Below are 23,114 nucleotides of genomic sequence, written 5' to 3'. Positions count from 1 at the left end.
TACAGCTAATTTGAAGTTTGAAATCTCTTCTTACCATTTGACATCAGGTTAATAGGTAGAACCAAATTTAGTGAACACTTAAACTTCTGTCTTTGTCTGTTAACCAGCATCCAATTTATAAGTAGAAGTTTTTACTTTTCCCTCTTTTATTCATTTACCATGTGCTATGTAAACATTTTTCAGTTTTTATTGGACTTAATTTAGTGTAGAACTATTCTTTATAGGCGAATAAAAAGTATTGTTAGAAGTCAAAACATTAATTAGCTTTGTAATGAAAGAATTATTTGCAAAAATGAGAGGAGTTACTGACATAAAAGCAAATTTAAGAAGCTCCTTTCGTTAGGTTTTGACTTCCCATAATTCCATTTTAAGATATATAATACAGTGAGAGATCTTTTATGAAGAAACTATTGCAAAAAATACATATGTGGCGACAGTGTAAACTAAAATTAATTGAAAATCTTCCTTATTAGAAAGGAATTTAATATGGAAGAAATAAAACTTTGTTTTTGTAATTCTGAACATATATCTTCTTTTGTGCTGTTTTAACACAGCTCAAAGAGGATACCAGTTGATAGGGAATATCCTAAGGCATCAAGAAATCGTCAGTTTGGTAATAAAAGAAAGTGTGTGTGGGGGGGAGGTAGGGGTGATTTTAGAGGAAGAACAGAACTTGAATAGTGTAAACAGGTTCAAATAAATGTAAATCACAGTAATCATGCACAAATAAAGAGGCTTGCACACAACAGATTAGTGTGGAGAGCTGCATCAAACAATTCTTTGGATTGAAGACCATAACACCATTTGCTCTTTCTCGGTGATAGCACTGGACAGAATTAAGATTAAAAAAGGGACACAAAAACAAGCAAAGGAAGTGTTAAAACTCTTGTAAAAGTAAAATGTTGATCATCAGGGAAAAAGGGACCCACGCAGTAGGTCAATACTAGTCTTAGTAGTATTATGCTCCCCCCCCCCCCCCCAACCCCCCCCACCCACCACCCCCCCTCCCCATTTCTTCAGTGAAGAACCAATCCCTCTTTCCTCAATGAAGAAAGAACACACACAGTCTGAAAGTTAGTGTTACAGTGATCTACTTTAAATGTTCTATCAGGAGCGCTTGTAAATTTGCCGCATTAAGGTATGGGCTCACTAACTGTTATGTCTCCTTGTACTTTAACTTTTCTCCATTGAAGTTTCAAAATTTGATAATAAAGTAATTGTGTTGTTCTTCCTTTCCTATCTCACATAGCCATATAGTGTTATGTAGCTTGTTTTCATTAAAAAACGGCTAAGCTTAGTACAATTCTATGTTGGCTGATCCTCCTATATCTTTGTGGGACTTCATTTTCTAGTTAAAGAAATATGGAGTGCCTTAAGTACAGACCATGATGATGTGTAAAGAAACAGTGGAAGTAGGTTTGGTCCTCACCACGGTTTTGTTTTGCTTTTTGTTTCAGCTAGGAAGGCGCCCATAGGGGGTGGGCGTGACCGAGGGTCAGACAGTCGGAAGGAACCAGGAGAGACAGCACCCCCAAGTATTCATAGGCCTCCTCACCCACCTCCACTGATTGCTCCAGGTTCTATACCTACACCCACAACTGTGACTTTGCCACCTCCATTACATTCTGTTCCACCTCCTTCTGAATCAGAATTACACAAAGGAGCTCTTCATCTTGGACATTTGCAGCGTCTTCCTTACCCTCCAGGAGCACCACCACCTCCACCAGCACCACCACACCATCCCCGCCTGTCAACTTCTACACCTCCACATCATGTTTTACCACCACCAGTGCCACATTCAGCAGCTACTCCACCTCATCATCATACAGCATCTGCTACTCCACCCTCACATGTCCCAACCCACACACCACCACACCACTACATGTCTAGTCAACATCCACCGCCACACCAGCGTACAAATAGCCTCCCACCATCCCCTCAGCAGTTGCAACAGCAACATCAGCAGCAGCAGCAACCATCAACAGCCCCACTGCCACCAACCTCCTCACAGCAACAGCAGCTGCAAATTCCACATCTGCAACAGCAACAGCAGCCACAGCAGCAGCAGCAACAACAACAACAACAACATCAACAGCAGCAGCAACACCAACTCCAACAGCAGCACCAGTCACAACTACCCACCCTGTCACAGCAGCAGCAACAACAACAACCGCCGCAACAACAGCAGCAGCAGCAGGTGCATCTACAACAACCATCCCAGCTACAGCCACAGGCACAGTTGCAATCTCAAGGACAGCAGCAGCAGCAGCAGCAGCAGCAACAACAACAACAACAACAACAACAACAACAACAACAAGTGCTTCAACAACCCAATCACCAGCACCAACATTCACAGCAGCCTACAAAAAATATCCGAGAAGTTCCGAATACTGTACCCGCATTCGTGAGGCCTTTTGAAGACAGTTTTCCCCAGCAGCATAGTTCGAGCAAAAGACTCATCCCACCATCTCAGCCTCCTGTTCCGCCAGCTTCCTTTCCATCGCCTGTGAAAGACAAAGTGATTCCTGAAACTCATAGTGTGTTACAAGTGCCAGAAACAAATGCAGCTCAGCCAGTAATTACCAAAAACCACCATGCTGTACAGTATCTTCATACAGTGTCTTCAGCAGGTAGTGTAAATCAAAATATCCCTGTTACAAGCAATGGTCTCAAATGTAACAACAGTCATGAAGATGTAAGGACTACTCACTTGCCATCGAAAGATGGCATTGTAAGTGGTTTACAGGTTCCCATTAGTGAGTGTAATGTCCAAAAGTCTGGTATTACATTAGTGAGATCTCAAAATACAATCTCTGGTCCTGACATTGTGAACTGCCAGAAGCCAGTTACTGTTGATAGTCATCAGCCACCTGTTTCGCAGCAGCAACAACAGCAGCAGCAGCAACACCAACAGCTACATCATCATCACCATCATCAGCAGCAGGTGCAGCCAATGCCACAGTCTCTAGGACAGTATCCTGTCCAACCAGCTGGTCCTGTGGTGGACAGAACTGCTTCAAATCAGCCACAGCATCACACATTCCTTCCACAACCAGTGTCTCAGCAAAATGTGCACCAGCAAGATCAGTCTGCATTCCAAATGCCATCAGGGACCCCAATACACTTGCAGCAGCAACAACAACAACAACAGCAATTGCTGATTTCACAGCAACAACAGCAACAACAACAGCAGCAGCAGCAGCAGCAGCAACAACAGCAACAGCAGCAGCAGCAGCAGCAAACAATACAGTCAACTGCCCCACATGTGCAGCCACCTTCTCAACATAATTTGCAGCCACAGCAGCAGCAACAACAACAACAACAACAACAACAGCAGCAGCAGCAGCAGCAGCAGCAACAACAACAACGACAAGAACAGCAGCAACATATTCTGCAGGTGCCACACCCTCCGCCCATAATTATTGTGCCTGATGCTGCCAAAGTATTAGCAGCAGCAAAGGATCCATCAGGGCCTATGTCAGTGTGGGATTACCATTATTGCAGCAAAAGCATTTCAAATCAGAAGGTAAGGAAATTGCAATTGAATAAAAACAAGTTTGTGCATGTCGTAATATTCCTCCTTAGTTTTTGCAGCTGTGTGATTACAAGTTCATACAGAAATACTAACTTACGCCTACTTGTGCCATTGTAAAAAGCTACACTTTTCAAATGCACATTCATGTAATCCAAATGTCTTCTAAAATATTGGCACTTACTAATTTAAGACAGATACACGTCTGCTAGTAAAATAACAGGTGTACCTGGTGGTCACAAAAAATAACATAATTATCGGGTTCAATGACACAGGATTCTTGCTCTTGCACAGAAGCAATAAACCAAAAGACTTAGATGGGAAAGAAGGCACAGCCCACTAATATACTTCTGACTACTGTGAAAATTTGTAAGAGTTTGGAAAGTCAAAAATAACTTAATACTTAAATGTCATAATTTTGCCTCGTGCTTCCCTCCCTGCTGATTCCTTTTCATTACTGTTACTACTACTTCTACTACCACTAGTATTATAAGCAACAACAGTTTTAATTAGAAGGGTTGGATTACTGTTTATAGTGATGTTACTTCTGACTTCCCTCTTATAAAGTCTTTACTCTGGGCCATTGTTTTAAGACATTACTTCTAATCCTTGGAGTCTCACATTTGATGCTTGGCATTTCCTTTATGTTTGCATTCTTTAAGTTTTTATTGGTTTCATTTGTGACCAACTTGGCCCATTTCTACTTCCAACATCTTCTGTTTCCTATTCGCTTTGAGTCAAGATTATTCAGGCTCATCAAATATACTTGTAAGAGTTTATTTTGGGTTAATTAGCCCATCAGCATTCTGGAAATAATATTCTACTTATTTTTCATGCACTTCCGTACCCATAAATGCAATTTGTAAATTTTTAAGTCCATGTGTAAACTGTGTAATAGCAAAGCCACATCACGTTAGGCCTGACAATGACTTACTAATATCTATAACACAAATAGCCAATAGTCATCTTAACATTTGTACTGTGCATTAAGGAGAATTATTGCATCTCTCTGATCAGGCAGATTTATCGTTAAAGAAATTAATGTAATGTAGATGTGGATTTTGTGTGTACAGTTTTCTTGAAAGTCTGTGGTCCTGTCTAGAAAAAGAAAGTCTAAACACAATCATTTTAGTATGCAGATGTGAACATTCACAGTTGTCCCGGTGTTTCCATTGCATAGGTAGTTAGCAATATACATATCTTTTGGTGGCAAAAGGCCACTTATTAAATTGTATCTGTGTTAAATACAGCTCTTCCCATGAACTAACATATGCACCAAGTGTGTGTTAAAAACTGTCACCAGTGGCAAGTTACCAAAAAAGAAAACATTTTGGCTTTAAGTGTGTGTGTGCGTGCGTGCGCGAGAGAGAGAGAGAGAGAGAGAGAGAGAGAGAGGGGGAGGAGGGGGGGGGGATGTTTGCACTTGGATGGTCACCTTGATTTTTAAGTTACAGAATGGATTAGTGTGTAAGCTGGTACGCAGGTAACTGACAGTGGACTGTAAAACAAGATTCCCATTTCAATCCATATCCCACAACAAACTTTTTTGGTATGTAGGTAAGATACATTTAAGTAAGTGTTAGCTATATTCTACATTTTGTACTCATTAAATACACTCATGTTTGGAAAAAATGGAACACCTTTAATGACTAGAGATAGGGCATTCATATTCACAGGACATGTAGGTTAGTATATTCTACAGAAATGATTAGCTTTTCAGTCACCTTGGTTCAGCATAAGTCCAATTGGGCACAGGGTGCACCACAGGCTCTGGTAACTTGTTCCACACACAATGGCATCGACGCATATGAGGCGTGAATTGTGTCCTGTGTTACAGACATACATACTGCCTGTACGTGGTTCCAAAGTTCATCTGTGGTAGTTGGGTCACAACGCTGCATCTGTTGTTTCACCATATCCCACATATTTTCGATTGGCGACATGTCTGGTGATCTAGTGGTCTAGGGCAAAATAATGATATCCTGTGACACCAAAAAGGCACATATTTGTGCAGAAACATGTAGTCATGCATTTTCTTGCTGAAAAATGGAGTCTGATGCGTTGATTAGGAAGGGTATGGCTTTGGGTCACAGGCTCTCATTCACATAGATCACACTGGTCACAGTGCCCTGGACACACACCAGCTGGGATTTGTGGTTGTGCCCAATAGCACCTCATACCATAAGTCCTTCTGTCGGTGCTGTATGTCTTGTGCAGATGCAGTCACTGCGATGCCACTCCCGCTGTCTGCAACAAACCGAGATGCGGCCATAATTTTCAACAAACAGAACCTGGATTCATTGAAAAATACTATCTGATGCCATTTCTGTCCCCTAGTGATGTCGTTCAATACACCGTCGCCGTCTAGCGTGTTTCTGTACATTCGTCGAAGGTAGGCAGAGAAGAGGATGATTCGCATGTAACCCGTGCCGTAATGAATGGTGATGGACTGTTACTCCAGATAGTGTATGATATGTTAACATTGTTTCACTGTTGCACCAGAACTGAGGATGACGCAGATCAGTCCTGCAATACCATTCGAGTGTGTTGGTCTTCTTGGGAGGTGGTCTGGGTGGTGCGACCTGACCCATCTCATTGTTTTCTATGGCCTTCCTGAACTATTTTATACACACCTGTTGCATTGCCAAAACACTTCGTACCACACAAGCACTAATTTCCCAGATGGATGCATCACATTCTCTCATGCCAATAATGTGCCCACTTTCAAACCTTGCTGATTTGACAGTGCGCTTCACTCGTACATCTATGAGGTGTCCTGCATGTCTGGTCAAGTAACACTCATCCATTACCTTTGGTTTATAGCGACTACAAGAGCTACAGGCACATTTTACTGGTAGGTCATGTTGCGCCATTTTGTCGTTGTCGACTTGGAACCTGAGAGTTGATGTCGTTCAAATGCTGATCATTTCTGCAGAACAGTACGTGTCCTGTGAATGTGAACATCCTGTTCCTAGTCATTCAAGATGTTCTGTTTTTTCTGAACATGAGTATAATATTAAGTGGGTCCCAGTTACAAAGAGACTGGTGTACTACTGAACATAGCAGTGGCATTAGGTGTGTGGGATGCGGTTACACATTGTTAAAAGTTTTTGATAAATGTGAAAGTCGTGTACAACAGTCCTTATCTTTGTACTCAAGTATAAGAAGTGTAAGTATCATCTGACAGGTGATCTGCAGTGTACTTTGTGTTTCAATGAAAGTATTGAAAAAGTTATTCATTTTATTTATTCAAAGCAGTTGCACATTATCTTTTACTGCACAGTGTGTGCATGTGTCAATTTGAGACGTTAAGTACGAAATGTGAATATAATCATAGCATATATCTTTAATGTGAGAAAGCTATTTACAGTACTATTTTCCTATGCATTGCAAATGCCCTCTGAAGTGTAAATGCTTGGAGCTACTTACTAAAATGGGTTTGTTTTCACTTCTGCTCCCAAGTAGTGCTAGAACCTACCCAGGGAATTGCACGTACAAATTCAAATCTAAATGTAGTTTATTTATTTATTTATTTAAAATAAATCCACTTGCTTATGGAGACACAATCCTGTGAAATAAAGTCCTTGGTTACTAGTATTTTTGTGTTCCAGTTAAAAGTTAGAAATCAAGGAACGTAAATAATGCAACTGTCCTCAGGCAAAACATATAAAATTTTGTTACAAGCTTCTTGTCTGTTGCTTTACATAGAGATTCCAGTAATACAGCTTCTGAAAATGTTGCCATTGCCCCACATGATCACGTGCAACTATACAGTCATGCATTATGTGCTGTTACATGTGACATTGCATGTAAGTCTTGTGCTATATAATTTCAAGGCCTCTGACAATTTTAGAAGCTGGGCCTTTTCTAGTGTTGGTGTGTTTGGTAAACTAGGCTCTTTAAGTAGAAGTCCAACTCCTGAGGAGAAATCCAAAAGTGCTACATGTGGTGACCAACATTATGTCATAGTGAAACTATACAAACACAGAAATTCTTAGTTACATATCATTTAGAAGCGTAGGAGGACATTTTCTAGGCATCTAAAGTCTCTTGAAAAATGAAATCATTTAGTAACAAGCTGCTGCAGGTTGTGGATTCCTTACAAAAGATCACTTACTAAACTATGTCTGAAAAATCTCTTTAATTTTGTTGGTAGGTTTCAGCAGACTAATCTAGCATAATTAAGAAGTCAATCAATGGAAAATCTGGCAAGGGATGGCAACAGTATGAAAGGGTGGATGCTATGCACCACATAAGAGGGATTGAATGGCAGACTGACACAGTGGAAAAGACTGCTAGATTTTTTTCAACTATTAGACTGATACCTTCATCAGATATAGATAATGAACATCACACACACACACACACACACACACACACACACACACTCTCACTCTCACTCTCACTCACTCACTGTCATTTCCAGGGGCTAAGGTCTAACCGCACAGTTGGAGTTGGACTTCAGCACCCAGAAAGGACAGTGTCGTGTGTGTGTGTGTGTGTGTGTGTGTGTGTGTGTGTGTGTGTGTGTAGAATTTTGTAGTTTACGTCTGATGAAACACTTATCTTGATAGCTGAATAATATCTAGCAGTGTTGTTCATTGTGTCTGTTTGTCTGTGGTAAGTAGCATCCACCATTTGCCATTGTTGCTGTTGTAAAATAAAAGGTCAGTCAGTCGATCAGAGATCAGACAAATGTGAAAGTGAAAAAGGCATTGCTAATCAGGGAAATTCTCCAGCATATCGATGAAGACAGAAGAAACAGAATGAGAAGAGAGTAGTGGGAACTCTGAAGTATAAGTCACTAAGAAATAAATATCTAAAAACAAAGATGATGTGACTTACCAAATGAAAGTGCTGGCAGGTCGACAGACACACAAACAAACACAAACATACACACAAAATTCAAGCTTTCGCAACAAACTGTTGCCTCATCAGGAAAGAGGGAAGGAGAGGGAAAGATGAAAGGATGTGGGTTTTAAGGGAGAGGGTAAGGAGTCATTCCAATCCCGGGAGCGGAAAGACTTACCTTAGGGGGAAAAAAGGACGGGTATACACTCGCACACACACACATATCCATCCACACATATACAGACACAAGCAGACATATTTAAAGGTCTTTAAATATGTCTGCTTGTGTCTGTATATGTGTGGATGGATATGTGTGTGTGTGCGAGTGTATACCCGTCCTTTTTTCCCCCTAAGGTAAGTCTTTCCGCTCCCGGGATTGGAATGACTCCTTACCCTCTCCCTTAAAACCCACATCCTTTCATCTTTCCCTCTCCTTCCCTCTTTCCTGATGAGGCAACAGTTTGTTGCGAAAGCTTGAATTTTGTGTGTATGTTTGTGTTTGTTTGTGTGTCTGTCGACCTGCCAGCACTTTCATTTGGTAAGTCACATCATCTTTGTTTTTAGATATATATTTCCTACGTGGAATGTTTCCCTCTATTATAATCACTAAGAAATAACTGAGACAAATGTGCAGAGAAATTGAAAACCACACGACTGTGGCAAAAATTTACACTTTTGTACAGTATTTTTCCATCTGTCCTGCTTTTTATGAACCTGTCAAGTCGAATTAAGTGTTAACCAGTATCCTTTTCTGTTTAATTTTTTTAATAATTGGTTCATTTTTTTTCTTTTTAGCCCATTATGTTTTTGTTGCTGCCCTCTTCTGCTGTTTCTAATTTTTGACGTTTCCTGTTTCCCAGAGTCCACCCTTCACAACTTCCAGCTTTTGAACACACTAAACAAATTTCTTTCTTGTTTAGGTGGTTGTTCATTAGTAAATTTCTCTTATTTCTAAAGGCTTTTTTGCTCAGGACAGTATCCATTGTACTTCTGTTGTCATCTGTTATTGTGTTCTTCAGAATTCTCCTTTCCTAGCATTAGTATTCTGTGTGTTTCTTGTCTTAATGTTTGTCCTTACTTGTCTGTTAGATTAATCTGTATCATTATTTTAGTTTTGTTTGTGTTTATTTTCAGTTTATGGCTCCCCAAGATGTCAGACACAACTTTTAATGTGTAGTCCATGTCCTTCTCAGAAAATGCTGACAAGGGAGGCCACACCTACTCATCATCACAGATTTTGTCCATATTTTTGGTATATGCAGGCCTTCACCATAAATGAAATTTGCAGCATTGGGAGCTCCAGATGGGCCAAACATTTAGAAAAATAATATTTCTGGCACAGATTGGGTGAGGCATGAGCATTTATGTTAGTGCGGTTTCCAGGCAGTGGTTAGCACAGCAGAAAGCTTACAGTACTGAAATCTGAGGCTCATAGGGTTGAGTCCTTATGTGGCAACTTTTTTCATAACTCACACTGGAGATAAACTGAAATAATTCTCAGTATATTGTATTTATTAATGTTTTCATAGAAGGCATGAAAAGAAAAGACAAAGGTAGTTTGGTCTTGCAAAAAAATTTCGAGGAAGAGATTTAATGCAAACACAAGAACTTTTTTTTATAAAATTATATATTTTTATTATTTTACAGTTGATAGCTTATATGTGCCGGAGTGATAATTCATCGTAAAAACAATGGAAGCAATAATTGTCTCGGCATCTTGTACATGTTATAAATGCCACCTTTTTTACGATTACTCCATTGTTTTAAAGTTTCTGTAGGGAAACAGACATGATTTGCATTCATAGGAGGTCCTGTCTCATCAAATAGATTGGCAGCAAACCACTAAACCACACACAGTGAATCATTTCGCCAAGTATTGAGAACGATGGCTCATGGTGTACAATGGAATGTAATTTGATGCAGGATGCAGTCTCTTCATAGATCAAAATGAACCTAACAGAATACAAAGTCCTGTATGCTTTAATTACAATCCCTTCTTGAAATACTGTTTGCAGAGTCCATGTGGTTGCTGCAAGTACAATCCTTTCTTGGAAATTTACTTGCAGTCGCAAATTTTCCTTTGCCTTTCCTTTTCATGCATTCTATGGAAATATCAATGCATATAATGTATTGAGCATTATTTTAGTTTATTTGTAGTGTAAATGACTTAAAGAACTGAAAAAAGTTTCTGCATAAGGACTTGACTCCTGACTTTCGGATTGCTGTCCTTTAATTTTTCCGCTGTACCAACTGCTTACTGGAAACTACATTAACATAAATAGCTAACATCTCACCTGACCAACACCAAAAATGCTATTTATTTTCTAAATACTAGGCCATCTGGAGCCCCCGCTGCTGTCTCTTTCATTCCTATCGAGCCCTGCATATCACACAAATTTGGACAAAATCAGTGATGACAAGTAGGTATGGTCCCCTTGTTAAACTACTATATCAACAATGAACTGAATACAGTGAATTTGTTGATGGTACATTGATTTTGATCCTTTTGGTGCTGCTTTCCATGTTTGCATTGCAGTTTCTGTAAATAAATTAAATAAATATGGAAAGAGAGGACAGCATTGTCAGACACCTCTTCTTATTCTACTTTTTAATGTATTGATATCTATTTATGTATTATGGTTTTTGTGTTAATTGAGAATCAGTCCATATCCCTCCAGTGTACTCCAGTTTTACTCAGTTCTCCAAGGTGTATTCTATGGCCCACTCTATCAAAAGGCCTCTCTCGTTCGGTGAATATATCTTACATTTTCCTGTTCATATAAATTTTCCTTTTGAAAATAAATAATTATAATGTCTTTATAGCTTATCTGGCTTCTTTTCCAGCCCTAAATCCAAATTGGTCTTTTTTTTTAATTTGGCAAATCTTAGCCCCTAAACTTTCTGTAACAATAGTTAGTAGAATGTTTGAAGCAGGGGTAAGTACTGCTGAAGTTCAAGACTAAGTAATGCCAAACATCTGCAAGTTGAACAGTCAGGGACATTTCCTTTTTTTAATTACAGTAATCATTTTACTTTTTATTAATTCCATTCATAATGCTGAAGCCCCACAAGAGACAAATACTCTATACAGTTCTTCTTTTGTCTTGTTTCTGGCATTCTTTAATATTCAGCAGGCATGTTACATTTGACCCAGTAGTGTTGTTGTTGTTGTTGTTGTTGTTCAAATTGTTGAAGCATTGTTGGATTCTGACTCGGTAGTTGGTGGTCTTATGAATTCATTTTCCACTTTTATCATTGTGTTCATAAAATCTAAACCCTCTCTAACGTTTCCTTCACATGTAGTTGTTCAATGTATTCTGTCCACCTGTTTATTTTTTCTGGTTCAAATGGGAGACTACTACTTTGTTTTTCTCTTTCTGTGCATCACATAGTTGCTATTTGGTTCATGATCTTCCTGCATCAGTCGAAACCTGATTTTCTCACCCTATTTAATTCTTTTATATTCAGTTTTTCCCATGTCATCCATGATTCCATTGGCTTTAGTTTCGCCTTTCCTATTACCTTCTGTGCCCAATCAGTGAGGCACAATATTATTTCTTCCCAGCTTACCGTTTTCTGGTTCACCATGGATTGTATTCATTGTAATCCCTTTAAGAAGGTACTTCGTTTCCCTCTTTCTTTTGATCACTTTTGGCACCATTAATGTCAGTGCAATGATAGTTTTAGTATTTTTATCTACATTTAAAATACTATGCAATAAGTTGGCGTTATTCAAGACTGAAGAAATAAATCCTTTCTCCCCAGAAATTTCTGTGCCACTGTGAAATCTTTGCCAATGGCTTTATTATTGTGGCTCAATGTGGTTTTGCAGATTTCTTTGCTCACACAGATATTGCTTCATTGCATTCTGTGAAGAGAAAGAACACACTCTTGCTTTTGGAAACATAGTAGATAGTGCTCCGTAACTTTAAAAACAAAAAGAGGACATAATATAAATTTCAAACTGTTATCACCATTTTATTACTTTCACATTGTTACAGAAATTCCATTTCATCTGTCTGTATCAAAGATGAAATTTACTTGAGAAAACTGTGAAATGACAAGGAATTGGCTGGAATTGTGGTCTTGTTAAAAGTGCCATGACTCCAGTTGTCAGAGGTAACAGTAACTTTCTTGAATGCTAGCTGTTTTTTTTTTATTCATCTTATGTACTATTTTATACCCTCTTAAATTTATGGAGGTGGCATTCCATTTATGTTGAGTGCAATTCACTTTTGTCTCTCTGTTTAAAAGATTGCCTGTTTCCCGTTTGGGAAAAAGATTCTCACAGCAAATGTGTTGAAAGCAATTTTTCATTCTGTGTTGTTCGGTCTTCTGTATAGGTGGTCTCGGGTTACTGAAAACAAATTGATGTTTTCTGTATTTGTACATTTTATGCTTGTATTGTTGTTATGTAATGGAATAAGCCACAAGAGAATGGCATGTAACCCCTAAAATAAAGAAGAAATGTGCTAGTATAGAAAAATACCTGCATGTTTTCAGGAATTGTTCATTATTTCCACTCACAGTATGATTAATTTTCCAGTTATTTCAGAATTTTGTTGTCACATTTTAAATTATTATTAACATCTTGTTTCTTTTAGAATTTGGAAAATGACATACCTGTAACAGCAGTTACAAGCAAACTGGATCTTGCTGAACGCCGCCGTCGGGAAAAGAGAAACTTGTCAAACAATGCAGCATCTGCTGGTTCTGATTCTGAAGGAGAGGATCAAGATGTGCACCTTTCTATCTGGCTAACCAAAGGACCTCCAGCTGAATTGGACACATCACCAAAGAAGCTCAAATTCCTCAGCATGTTTGGTCTGACAACACTTGCCAAAAGAAACGGTAACCGTATTTAGTTATTTTTTTTACCTTTTTCCTCCATGTCTCTCTCTTATCTTTGACTAATAATCTTTGATTTCTTCTAGGAGTCAAAAGTTTTGATTAAAAAAAAAAGTAAATGTAGTCTTGCAAAAGTGTACTAGTTGATATTAATACTTCATAAATAATTTGTGCTGCAAAGTCTGTGCAACAGTTCAGACTTTCAAAGTGTTTGTCATACTCAATCTGTGCTTTCTTATTCAAAGGATCACTCATTATTTGGAATAACAAAAAACAATACCTGTAATTCCTAGGATAGTACTATACTCCCAGAGTTCTATTTAAGCTTTACCTGTATTATAAATCGTTTGCTGTTCTGTTAAAAGGATTCATTTAAGAACTGTTGTTTACTAAGACATTTGAAAGACTGTCATAAAAAAATAAGTTCGATTTTCATTTATTGTTCATCAGTAACAAATGTGAATATTGCATTTTACAGAAATGGAGCTTCGAAAACTTGAAAGGCGGCTTGCTCGTAGCCTCACATTGGTACAATTGGAGGAAATGTCAGTGGTTCCATCGGCTCTTGAAAGTAATGGTACTGAATCACCTCCACTTCCACTTAGTTTACCACTACCTCAAGATCACCCTGAGGTATTAGTGCGCTCTCCTGATTACAAGAGCAAAGTACGCTTCCTGCGTTTCCTGGGGCTTGAAGCACTGTCCAAAAAGGATAGGGAAGGTACGCAACAACATAAGAACTTCTTTCTTCCGCTTCTTCTCCTCCTTTCTCCTTCCTTCTCCTTGTATGCTGTACCAAATTTTGGTCGTTTTATGTTATGCGTGGCACATGTATCCTTACTAAGAAAGCTTATGTTTAAAACTTAAGGATTATGATGTGAAGGGAGGAAAGTTTCAAAATAATTAGAAAGTGAATTAAGAAACTGTACTCATCACTGGGAAAAAATAGTTCCCTGTCTCCCAAAACATTTAGTGGTTCCATTTTGACATGTATATCCTCAACTCATAATTTCCAAGCACTGTAAAATGTGTTGTAGAGGATACTTTTGATAATATTATCACTCCATCTCTTAACCTTTTTTTGTTCCTTTTGCAAATAACCCATAGGGAAACAACAAGCCATCATATGAGCTCTAACTTTTCTGATTTTCTAATCAGTATAATTTCACAAGTTTATGTAAGAGGAAGCAGTATATTGCCTAACTCTCTTGAATGTCTGATCTTGTAATGGAGAAGACCTATCTTCAAACAATAAAAAATCCAGGATGGAGTGTAACAATGCAGACAAAGGTACATCCGCAGAAAGAACCACAGTCCACCATCTAAAAACTGATCCTGACCTTATAATCCTACCTGCAGACAAAGGCTAGTTGTCTTGAATTGCAAGGATTACCTGGCGGAAGGACTCTACCAGCTGTCAGATATTTCCACCTACGAACCTTGCCACAGTGACCCTATTCCAGTAATCCAGCAGGATCTCCAGTCACTACTCAAATCCTTTGACCCATCCTAGAACCTCTCCCTGGAGTCCAGCACTCTGCTCACCCCTACCACTCCCCTCACTCCTACGTTCTACACACTTCCTAATGTCTGTAAACCTAACCACCCAGGATGCCCAATTGTGTCTGGTCACCGTGCCCCCACTGAGAGAATCTCTTCTCTCATAGACAAACATCTTCAAACTATTACCTAGAATCCACCCTCATATTAAAAAGATACCAACCACTTCCTCCACCAATGCTCCAGTCCCTGTCCCTTTACCTCACAGTGCCCTACTTATCACTGTTGATCCACCTCCCTGTACTCTTAACATTCCTAATGCCAATGGCCTTACCGCTATTGAACATTACCTTTCCCAACACACGACAGATTCCAAACCAACGACCTCCTTCCTAGTTGCCATGACCAACTATATCCTCACTCTCAATTACATCTCCTTTGTAGTCATTACCTACAAACAAAATCCGGGGTATGGCTATGGGCACCCGCATAACACCATCCTACTCATGGACCATCTAGAGGAAACCTTTCTAAAAACCCAAAATTCTAAACCCCTAACCTGGTTCAGATTCATTGATGAATCTTTTCTATCTGGATCGAAGGTGAGGACACCCTATCCACATTCCTCCAGAACATCAACAACTTCTCTCCCATTTGCTTCACCTGTTCCTATTCAACCAAACAAGCCACCTTCCTAGATGTTGATCTCCACCTCAAAGATCGCTACATCAGTACCTCCGTCCATATCAAACCTACTAACCACCAGCAATACCTCCACTTCGACAGCTGCCACCCATTCCATACCAAAAAGTCCCTTCAGTACAGCGTAGCCACCATGGTCGTCGCATCTGCAGTGACGAGCGGTCCCTCTTGAAATATACCGAGGGTCTCACTGAAGCCTTCATTGAGTGTAATTGTTCAAATACGAATCTCGCATGCCTTACCTTACCAGTCTCCCACCACCTCCTGCCAAAGTCCCATCGTCTGGCCACAGAGGAGCATTCCCGTCGTATCTCGGTACCACCCAGGACTGCAGCAACTGAGTTACTTTCTCTGCCAAGGTTTCAATTACCTCTCGTCGTGCTCTGAAATGAGAAATGTCATGCCCACTATCCTTCCCACTCCTCCCACAGTAGTATTCCGCCATCCACCGTACCTACACAATATACCCATCCATTCTTACACAACCCCTGCTTCCAGTCCCTTACCCCATGGCTCATACTTCTGTAATAGACCAAGATGCAAGACCTGTCCCATACATCTTCCTACCACCGCCTGCTCCAGTCAGGTCATAAATATCACCTATCCCATCAAAGGTAGGGCTACCCGTGAAACCAGTCATGTGGTCTACAAGCTAAGCTGCAACCACTGTGCTGCATTCTATGTAGCAGGGTGTATACGTGGACAAGGAAAAAAAATTCCCGGATTTCCCGGTTAAAAATACACTTTCTCCCAGGTGGAAACATAGTTGTTCCCCATTAATTGACAGTATATTTTCTCTCGGAACTCTATAACTTATCAATCCTTTGAATGGTTATGGTTTTATACATTGGCATAGAATTTCCCGGCACTTTAGAAGACGAAACACCTTTTGGAAAGATGTTTGATATGCAGTAACATGGACGCTGCATATTTTTGTATTACGAAAGTATAAATTCGAATTCCACCAAACATCGCATGTTACTTTCCGAAGCATTGAAATCGAGATTGCGATGCGTGTTTGTAAGCTAGTCATAGTTCATGTCACGTGATCTTGCCAGCCGATGACAGCGGATATTCAGAGCTTCGGACACGTGGTGTAGTCAGCCAATAGCAACATCACTGTTAAGTAGCGCGAACACACGAACAGGAAAAGTTAATGGTTTAAATTAATATATGTAATGTTGCTACAAGAAAAACAAAGCTTTCACATATAATATTGGTCTCTAAGGCCAATACACTGCAAGAGAAGCTAAGCTTTCACATTTAATGTTGGTCTTTTATGCACGTATTACATTTTAAGATATATCACACAAATGTGCTAGTAAATTTTTTAATAACGACATAAAAGTGTGATCTTCTGGGCTATAAATTCTTCTAAGTGGCTTGTCATCAAAGAGCTTATTTTTAAATGAGTCCCAGATTCCCAGTGAAGTAGGCATCGACCTGATATTAAGTTTTTCAATGTGATTTCGGGATGTAAATTTCCTTGGGTACCAGTACTTTATCTCATGTCTGGTTCTTTGTTATAGCATAATGCCATACGTGCTAGAAGATGAAAACGTACATTTGAAATGCACCGAACAGTTGAAACTAGCCAATAGTTTGAAATTAAACCCTTTGTTTCAAATATATTGACTGCCTCAGCGGAAAAGATTAATAAAAGAAAATTTCTTCAGTAAACCGATAAAAATAACTTTATTATTCTGCATGGCAATTAATGCTTGACTGTCAGAAAGGTGGAAATAAAATAAAATCTGAAACTAATAACGTATTTTAGCCTTCCGTAATTATGTGAATGTATTTTAATTCACATGATAGCTCCCGGCCAAAGAAATCAATTTTGTTTTCATTTGACGTGAGTGCAGTAGACAAAGAGGAAACAGCAAAATCACTAAATGTAATCACAGGTCACGTGGAGACTACCCGCTTCCCTATTATAACTCAAGACTGCTCTGCATATCAGACCCGTGTCTATGATATTTCTGAACCGGGGCAATAGTAGACAGTGGTGTCCCTCGAGCGTTTGAGATAGGACGTCAAAAATCTAAAAACAATCTAATTTTCAAAAATACGTTCATTTTGTAGAGCACAACTTTCTGAAGACTCTGATACATAAAACATACGTGTCCGAGGAATTGTAAGATATGTTATCTGATCTTAAGTGTGCCATAGTGCAGCACCACACCTTTTCACATAGCATTCTTCTATCGCACGTCACTGTATTTCGGTCTGTGGAATTGAAACGTGTATATTTTGTACTGGATTCCATCAAACTATATTCAGGACAGCGGAAATTAAAATGTCATATGGTGCCTCTCCTGCTTCCGATCGGCCAATTTGACATCCCGCCCCTCTTTTTTTTTAAAAACCCTTTGGAAATTTGCACTCTTTATTCCCTATTAGCTAACAACTTGCTGCTTTGTGTGACATAAAATTAAGTATAGGATACATAAAGCCAGTAAAGAGAAGAGACAAGCAAGACGGTACACATTTCTTCAATCCTTAGCTCCTAGAATTTTTTTTCTCTCTAATCTTCCTACAGCTTTACATGACGTGCTTTCCTTTCTGCGAAAGGATCTGTTGTGTTGGCAGAAGAGCCAACACCGTGTTATGAATGGAGGCCGAAATGCACGCGTTTTAGCTCACGCAGGCTGGCATGAGGAGGGAAGAACTATACTGACGTGAGGTCTGGAACATGACAAGGAATTAGAATTCAGAAAGCGGACGTAATTAGTTTGATACTTAACTTTAATCCATTAATGATGAACGTCGCTCTTGACGGTACATGATTCACAATATTATCTATTCAGAATACATGCATAGTAACTGAATATGGCGCCTTGCTAGGTTGTAGCAAATGACGTAGTTGAAGGCTATGCTAAACTGTCATCTCTGCAAATGAGAGCGTACGTAGACAGTGAACCATCGCTAGCAAAGTTGGCTGGACAACTGGGGCGAGTGCTAGGGAGTCTCTCTAGACTAGACCTCCCGTGTGGCGGCGCTCAGTCTGCAATCACTGATAGTGGCGACATGCGGGTCCGACGTATACTAACGGATCGCGGCCAATTTAAAGGCTACCACCCAGCAAGTGTGGTGTCTGGCGGTGACACCACAGGATCTATTACCTCATCAAAGTTCGTCATACGTTTTGCTACATCAAAAATCGAAATGTCGATGTCTACTACTGAAAAAGCTGTAATTACAAATAGGCCCAAGACTGGTGTGGTTTCTCGACCTGATTACTTGTATTTTGTCACTGTCTGCGTTATAAAATAAAATAGGCCTTTATCATGCTGCAGAAATTGTAACACACACCAAATAAACGAGGCTGTTTTGGCAGAAATGGTCATTTTTATAACACGACGGAATATAAGTCACAAAGTACCAATATCAAATGCCTAATAGGCCTACCACAAGCAAAAAGCTTTACGTTAGAAAATAGTTTTACACTTCATTCACATGCTCCAGTTTCTCAAGCATGAGATCGAAAAGTAGTAGTGCGAAATTTTTATATAAATTTGGAATAGTCTTATTCTTCCATAATTTGCATGATGTCCCCGTTTCTTCTCCTTCCTCGTTCTAACAAACAATGTTGTCATCACTAATTCTGTATCTATTCCTGCTAATGTCAAAGCTTATTCGCCGGTTAACTTCACTAACTCTGCCAGAATCACCAGTTTAGTTATCCTGCGATTATTCTCCGGTTAGGCATCGTTACGTGTTCGTACAACGCGTTTTCCGCCCTGCTTCTAGAAAAGACCTTAAAGAGGCTGCTAGCCGGAGACTGTACAACTGGCCCTTGCTAGTATAGTGATGTGGCCAAAATTTTTCTGTCAAAATTTCATTTTCTTGGATACACCGAGAAGATAATATGTAATCCTTCTTATCTGTTATTCCTGTTAGTCGTTTATTCGCACTCTGGTAGTCTGAATCTATGGATTTCGCTGGTAATCGTAACAACGCTCACCACTCGCAAACCCAATCAACCACATAATGAGACAGTGATTGGTTTTCTTTCGTTCGGCTATACTCTGCCCAGTTCGTATAGCCGCTTTTGTCTGCAGGAAAGTTTATTTCTAGTTGTGACGAGGATTCCACTGACAGAGACATCACGTACACTATGCATGCAATCACAAATCAACTTATTATTCATTCAGAAATCAACTTAGAATGTGTTCAACAGTATTCAAAAACCGACAGGGACACGTTTCAAACTTATACGAATAATCGATAGACCAACGTGCGCTGGATGGTAGATGCTTTGTGAATCAAGGTTTATATGAATGCTTTATTTGAGAGGGTGCCCCCCCCCCCCCCCCCCAATCTGCGACTGAGCATCTCTGATCTCTGCTATGCGGTGAATAAAGAAGACCTATCTTGTAATAGCTGCACTGTAGTTCATGAGTATCACTCATCATATCTTCTTTCCCCTCAATCAACCCTTTCTAATAAGGGTTTCAGATTGATGAGTAATATTGGAGACTCAGTCAAATAAGTGTTTTGTACATCACTTCCTTCAGTGGTGAATTACATTTATTTAGGATTCTGCCAATGAATGTAGCTGGGATCTGCTTTGCATGATGCCATTGTAGTCTTCAGTGTGAAGACAGGTTTGATGCAGCTCTCAATGCTAGTCGATCCTGCAGGAATATTTGATCATACACACATTTGAACCTGTCACTACGTGGTCTCATGTTACAATTTTTACCTGTAACACTTCCCTTCAGTATTAAATTAACTATTTACGATGCCTCAGAATATGTCCTATCAACTGATCCCTTCTTCTAGTCCAGTTGTACCATTTACTTCATTTGTCCCCTATTCAATTTATCCTCTTTCCTTTAGCCATTAGTAGATATTGTACTATCCAAGAGGCAACACTCGTCTGGTCCTTTTAGTATTACGTTTCCCAATCTGATTCCCGCATCATCACCTAACTTTATTTTACTATACTTCATTAGTCCTTTCACATTTATTAATGGTTTTATTGTCACTTTTCAAGATAGTATCCAATCTATTCAAACGATCTTCAAGTCCTTTGCTCTCTGTGCCAGAATGATTGTCATTGGTAGACCTTGAAGTTTTTTTATTTCTTCTCCTGGAACGTCATTTCCTTTTCTAAATATTTCCCAGATTTCATTTATTGCTTGCTCAGTGTGTAGATTAAACAACATAGGGGATAGGCTGTAACCCTATGTCATTCCCTTCGCAATTACTGCATCCAGTTCATGTCCTTTGATCCTTACGATGAGAGTCCGATTTATATACAAGTTACAGATAGGCTTTTGCTTCTGTATTTTATCTCATCTACCTTCAGAATTTCAAAGAGTTGATTCCAGTCAGTATTATCAAAATCCTTTTAAAAGTGTGCAATAGCAACATGTGTTCCTACGTTTTTCTGGAACCCAAAATGATTTACCCCAAGTTGATATCTAACAGTCATTCCATTCTTCTGCAGACAATTTGTGTTAGTATTTTGCTATCAAGACGTACTAAACTGATGGCTTGATAATACTTAAAACCATCAACACCTGTTGGGGTTATTACATTATTCTTGAATGGAGGGTATTTTTCCTATGTCATATATCATATATACCAATGGAAACTGTTTTTTTTTGTGGTTGTATCTTTCAGTCCTTTGTCAAATTCTTATTGTTGTACCATATCTTCCCATTCAAATTTCTTCCTTCCTGTAATACTGTCTTAAACTTTATTTCATTTGTTTAGCCCATCTGTACATTCTGTCTACCTTTCAGTCTTATGTTTATTTGTGAGTTCTGCCTTGTCATCTGAACTCCTTATATTTATAGGATACACACTTTATTCAAGCACAAAGCACACATAAGCAACCCGCCATCGTTCATGAATTGGGCTACAGCTAACCCGGTCAAATTTACTATGCACCAAGGCTGATATTCTTATCCACTAATTACTTATTAAGAGTGACTCACTCGGTCAATACATGGTGCATGGTGGAGTTCATGAGAATGGGTAGTTTTTTGCTGTAGATAGATAGGTGCTGCGCAGATGAGAGGGAAAATTAAGGAGGTACCTGAAACTGAAATACCTGTTGCCATGGCTTTGTAGTGGCAATTTCTGTGATATTGTGGCTCATGCTGTAGAATTTGCTCCATGCTAATGCATCTCTTCTATGCTGCTATCAACTCATCCAAAGAGTTCATAAAGTTGGGTTCTGAGGAACTATTCAGAAAGGCCAAGTTTTGAGCAGGCAGTATATCTAAAGCTTCGTCTAAAAAGTGCAGTAACAGATACATTATGTTCAGAATTGTAACCCCTGTTACGGTTGCTGGAAAGTGAAAAGTTTGCCTTTGAATATCTCGTGTTGTGTTGTATGCCGCTACATCTCTGCTCAAACTGTTCTGCGCCCTTAGGGCATCCTTGCTTGTAACGATTCTCTGTAAATACCACTGAATTACCTATGGAATGCACCCAGTGTGGACCACTTTCTGAAAGTAGGGTTGTGGCACTACAATGTTACACAGGCATCCTGCTCCTGTTCCTCCTAAGAACACATGCTCTAGTGGTGACCTGGATAACTTGGGATGGGCAGATGGTGACAAGCTCTTGGTGCTGATATTTGTCCATGGTATTTTCCTCCTGGGAAAACGAGTAGTACCACTTTTGCTCTGGTTTGCACGAATTTTCCCAGAGCCTCCCACCTCATCAGATATTGGTGGATTGTATAGTACTTTATACTGGACATTAATGCTTGCTGCTGGGAACCAGATTAATACATGCAGGTGAGCATGGTTCTACTAACCTTTATTCTCATGAAGGGATAGGATTTTCTCTTCCTTAGAAGTAATAAATTCTAACGTAGCTCGTAGCTCTTCTTGTGCTTAGTAGGCTGGCCAGAAACTGTCTGGTGGCAACAGGGTAGAGGTTAATTGTCCACGCACCATATGGTATATTGCTCCCAATAATTACACTATTTCCTCTTGGGCATCCCCTACACTATTTGCAAGTATACATAAAAAACATGCTTCAGCCGACATGGTACACTGTAAGTGTTATTGTTAGTTCTGCCCTTAACCTTTGCAACAGTCTGATAATGTTCAGAACTCCTTGTTCGAGATTTGTTAACTGCGTCGTGTACCATCCCACTTGTATTACAGAGTCATGAAACTCCCATTTCTCGTCTCACCTAATACATCTTTCATCCTGCCTTTGAGGTGCAGTACTGAGAAAGCTTCTTCCAGCCTTCGTACCTCATTTTTCATTGCCCACATATTGTTAGTTAGTTTTAACCTCCAATAGTGGCTGGTCAGGATGATGTCGTCCTTGTCACTGCCCAATATATTATGGTCTGCAGTTAATATTTAAAATACGAAAACAACTTTCTTGCACTTTTTGCTCAGAATTAAGTCACATTTCCATCTTCTCTTTTTCCAGGAGTGTCAACAAGTGTGATGCTCACCTTAAAAGACAAATACTCCTGACATGCGCAGTGGTTGTGCGCATTAGCAACTGTAGTTCTACATTCACTGGTGAAGTCATACCTATAACCTGTTATGGATCTTGGTACTGAGTAATTGAGAATGCATAGACATAGAGCAGTATGTAAAAGAAAGAAACTGAGTGCCACGAGCATGTGCGGGAGCTGTTAAACTTAATGTTAAAAAATGAATTTCTGCGAGTTGCCAATATCACCCACTGCCCA

The 23,114-nt window shown here is 39.5% G+C and overlaps 1 protein-coding gene across 1 annotated transcript in view; it reads left to right on the top strand.

The window, feature by feature from the left end:
- LOC126416723 (protein piccolo) overlaps window positions 1-23,114 on the top strand; it is a 645,122-nt gene that overhangs the window by 589,645 nt on the left and 32,363 nt on the right. Inside the window, exons 15-17 of the mRNA XM_050084537.1 lie at window positions 1,458-3,526; window positions 12,988-13,234; window positions 13,710-13,952. Of these exons, the coding sequence (XP_049940494.1) occupies window positions 1,458-3,526; window positions 12,988-13,234; window positions 13,710-13,952 (2,559 nt within the window). The remainder of the gene's footprint in view (window positions 1-1,457; window positions 3,527-12,987; window positions 13,235-13,709; window positions 13,953-23,114) is intronic.

Source organism: Schistocerca serialis, chromosome 8, assembly GCF_023864345.2.
Source record: "Schistocerca serialis cubense isolate TAMUIC-IGC-003099 chromosome 8, iqSchSeri2.2, whole genome shotgun sequence".
NCBI lineage: Eukaryota > Metazoa > Arthropoda > Insecta > Orthoptera > Acrididae > Schistocerca > Schistocerca serialis.
This window is presented reverse-complemented; position numbering and strand designations above follow the sequence as displayed.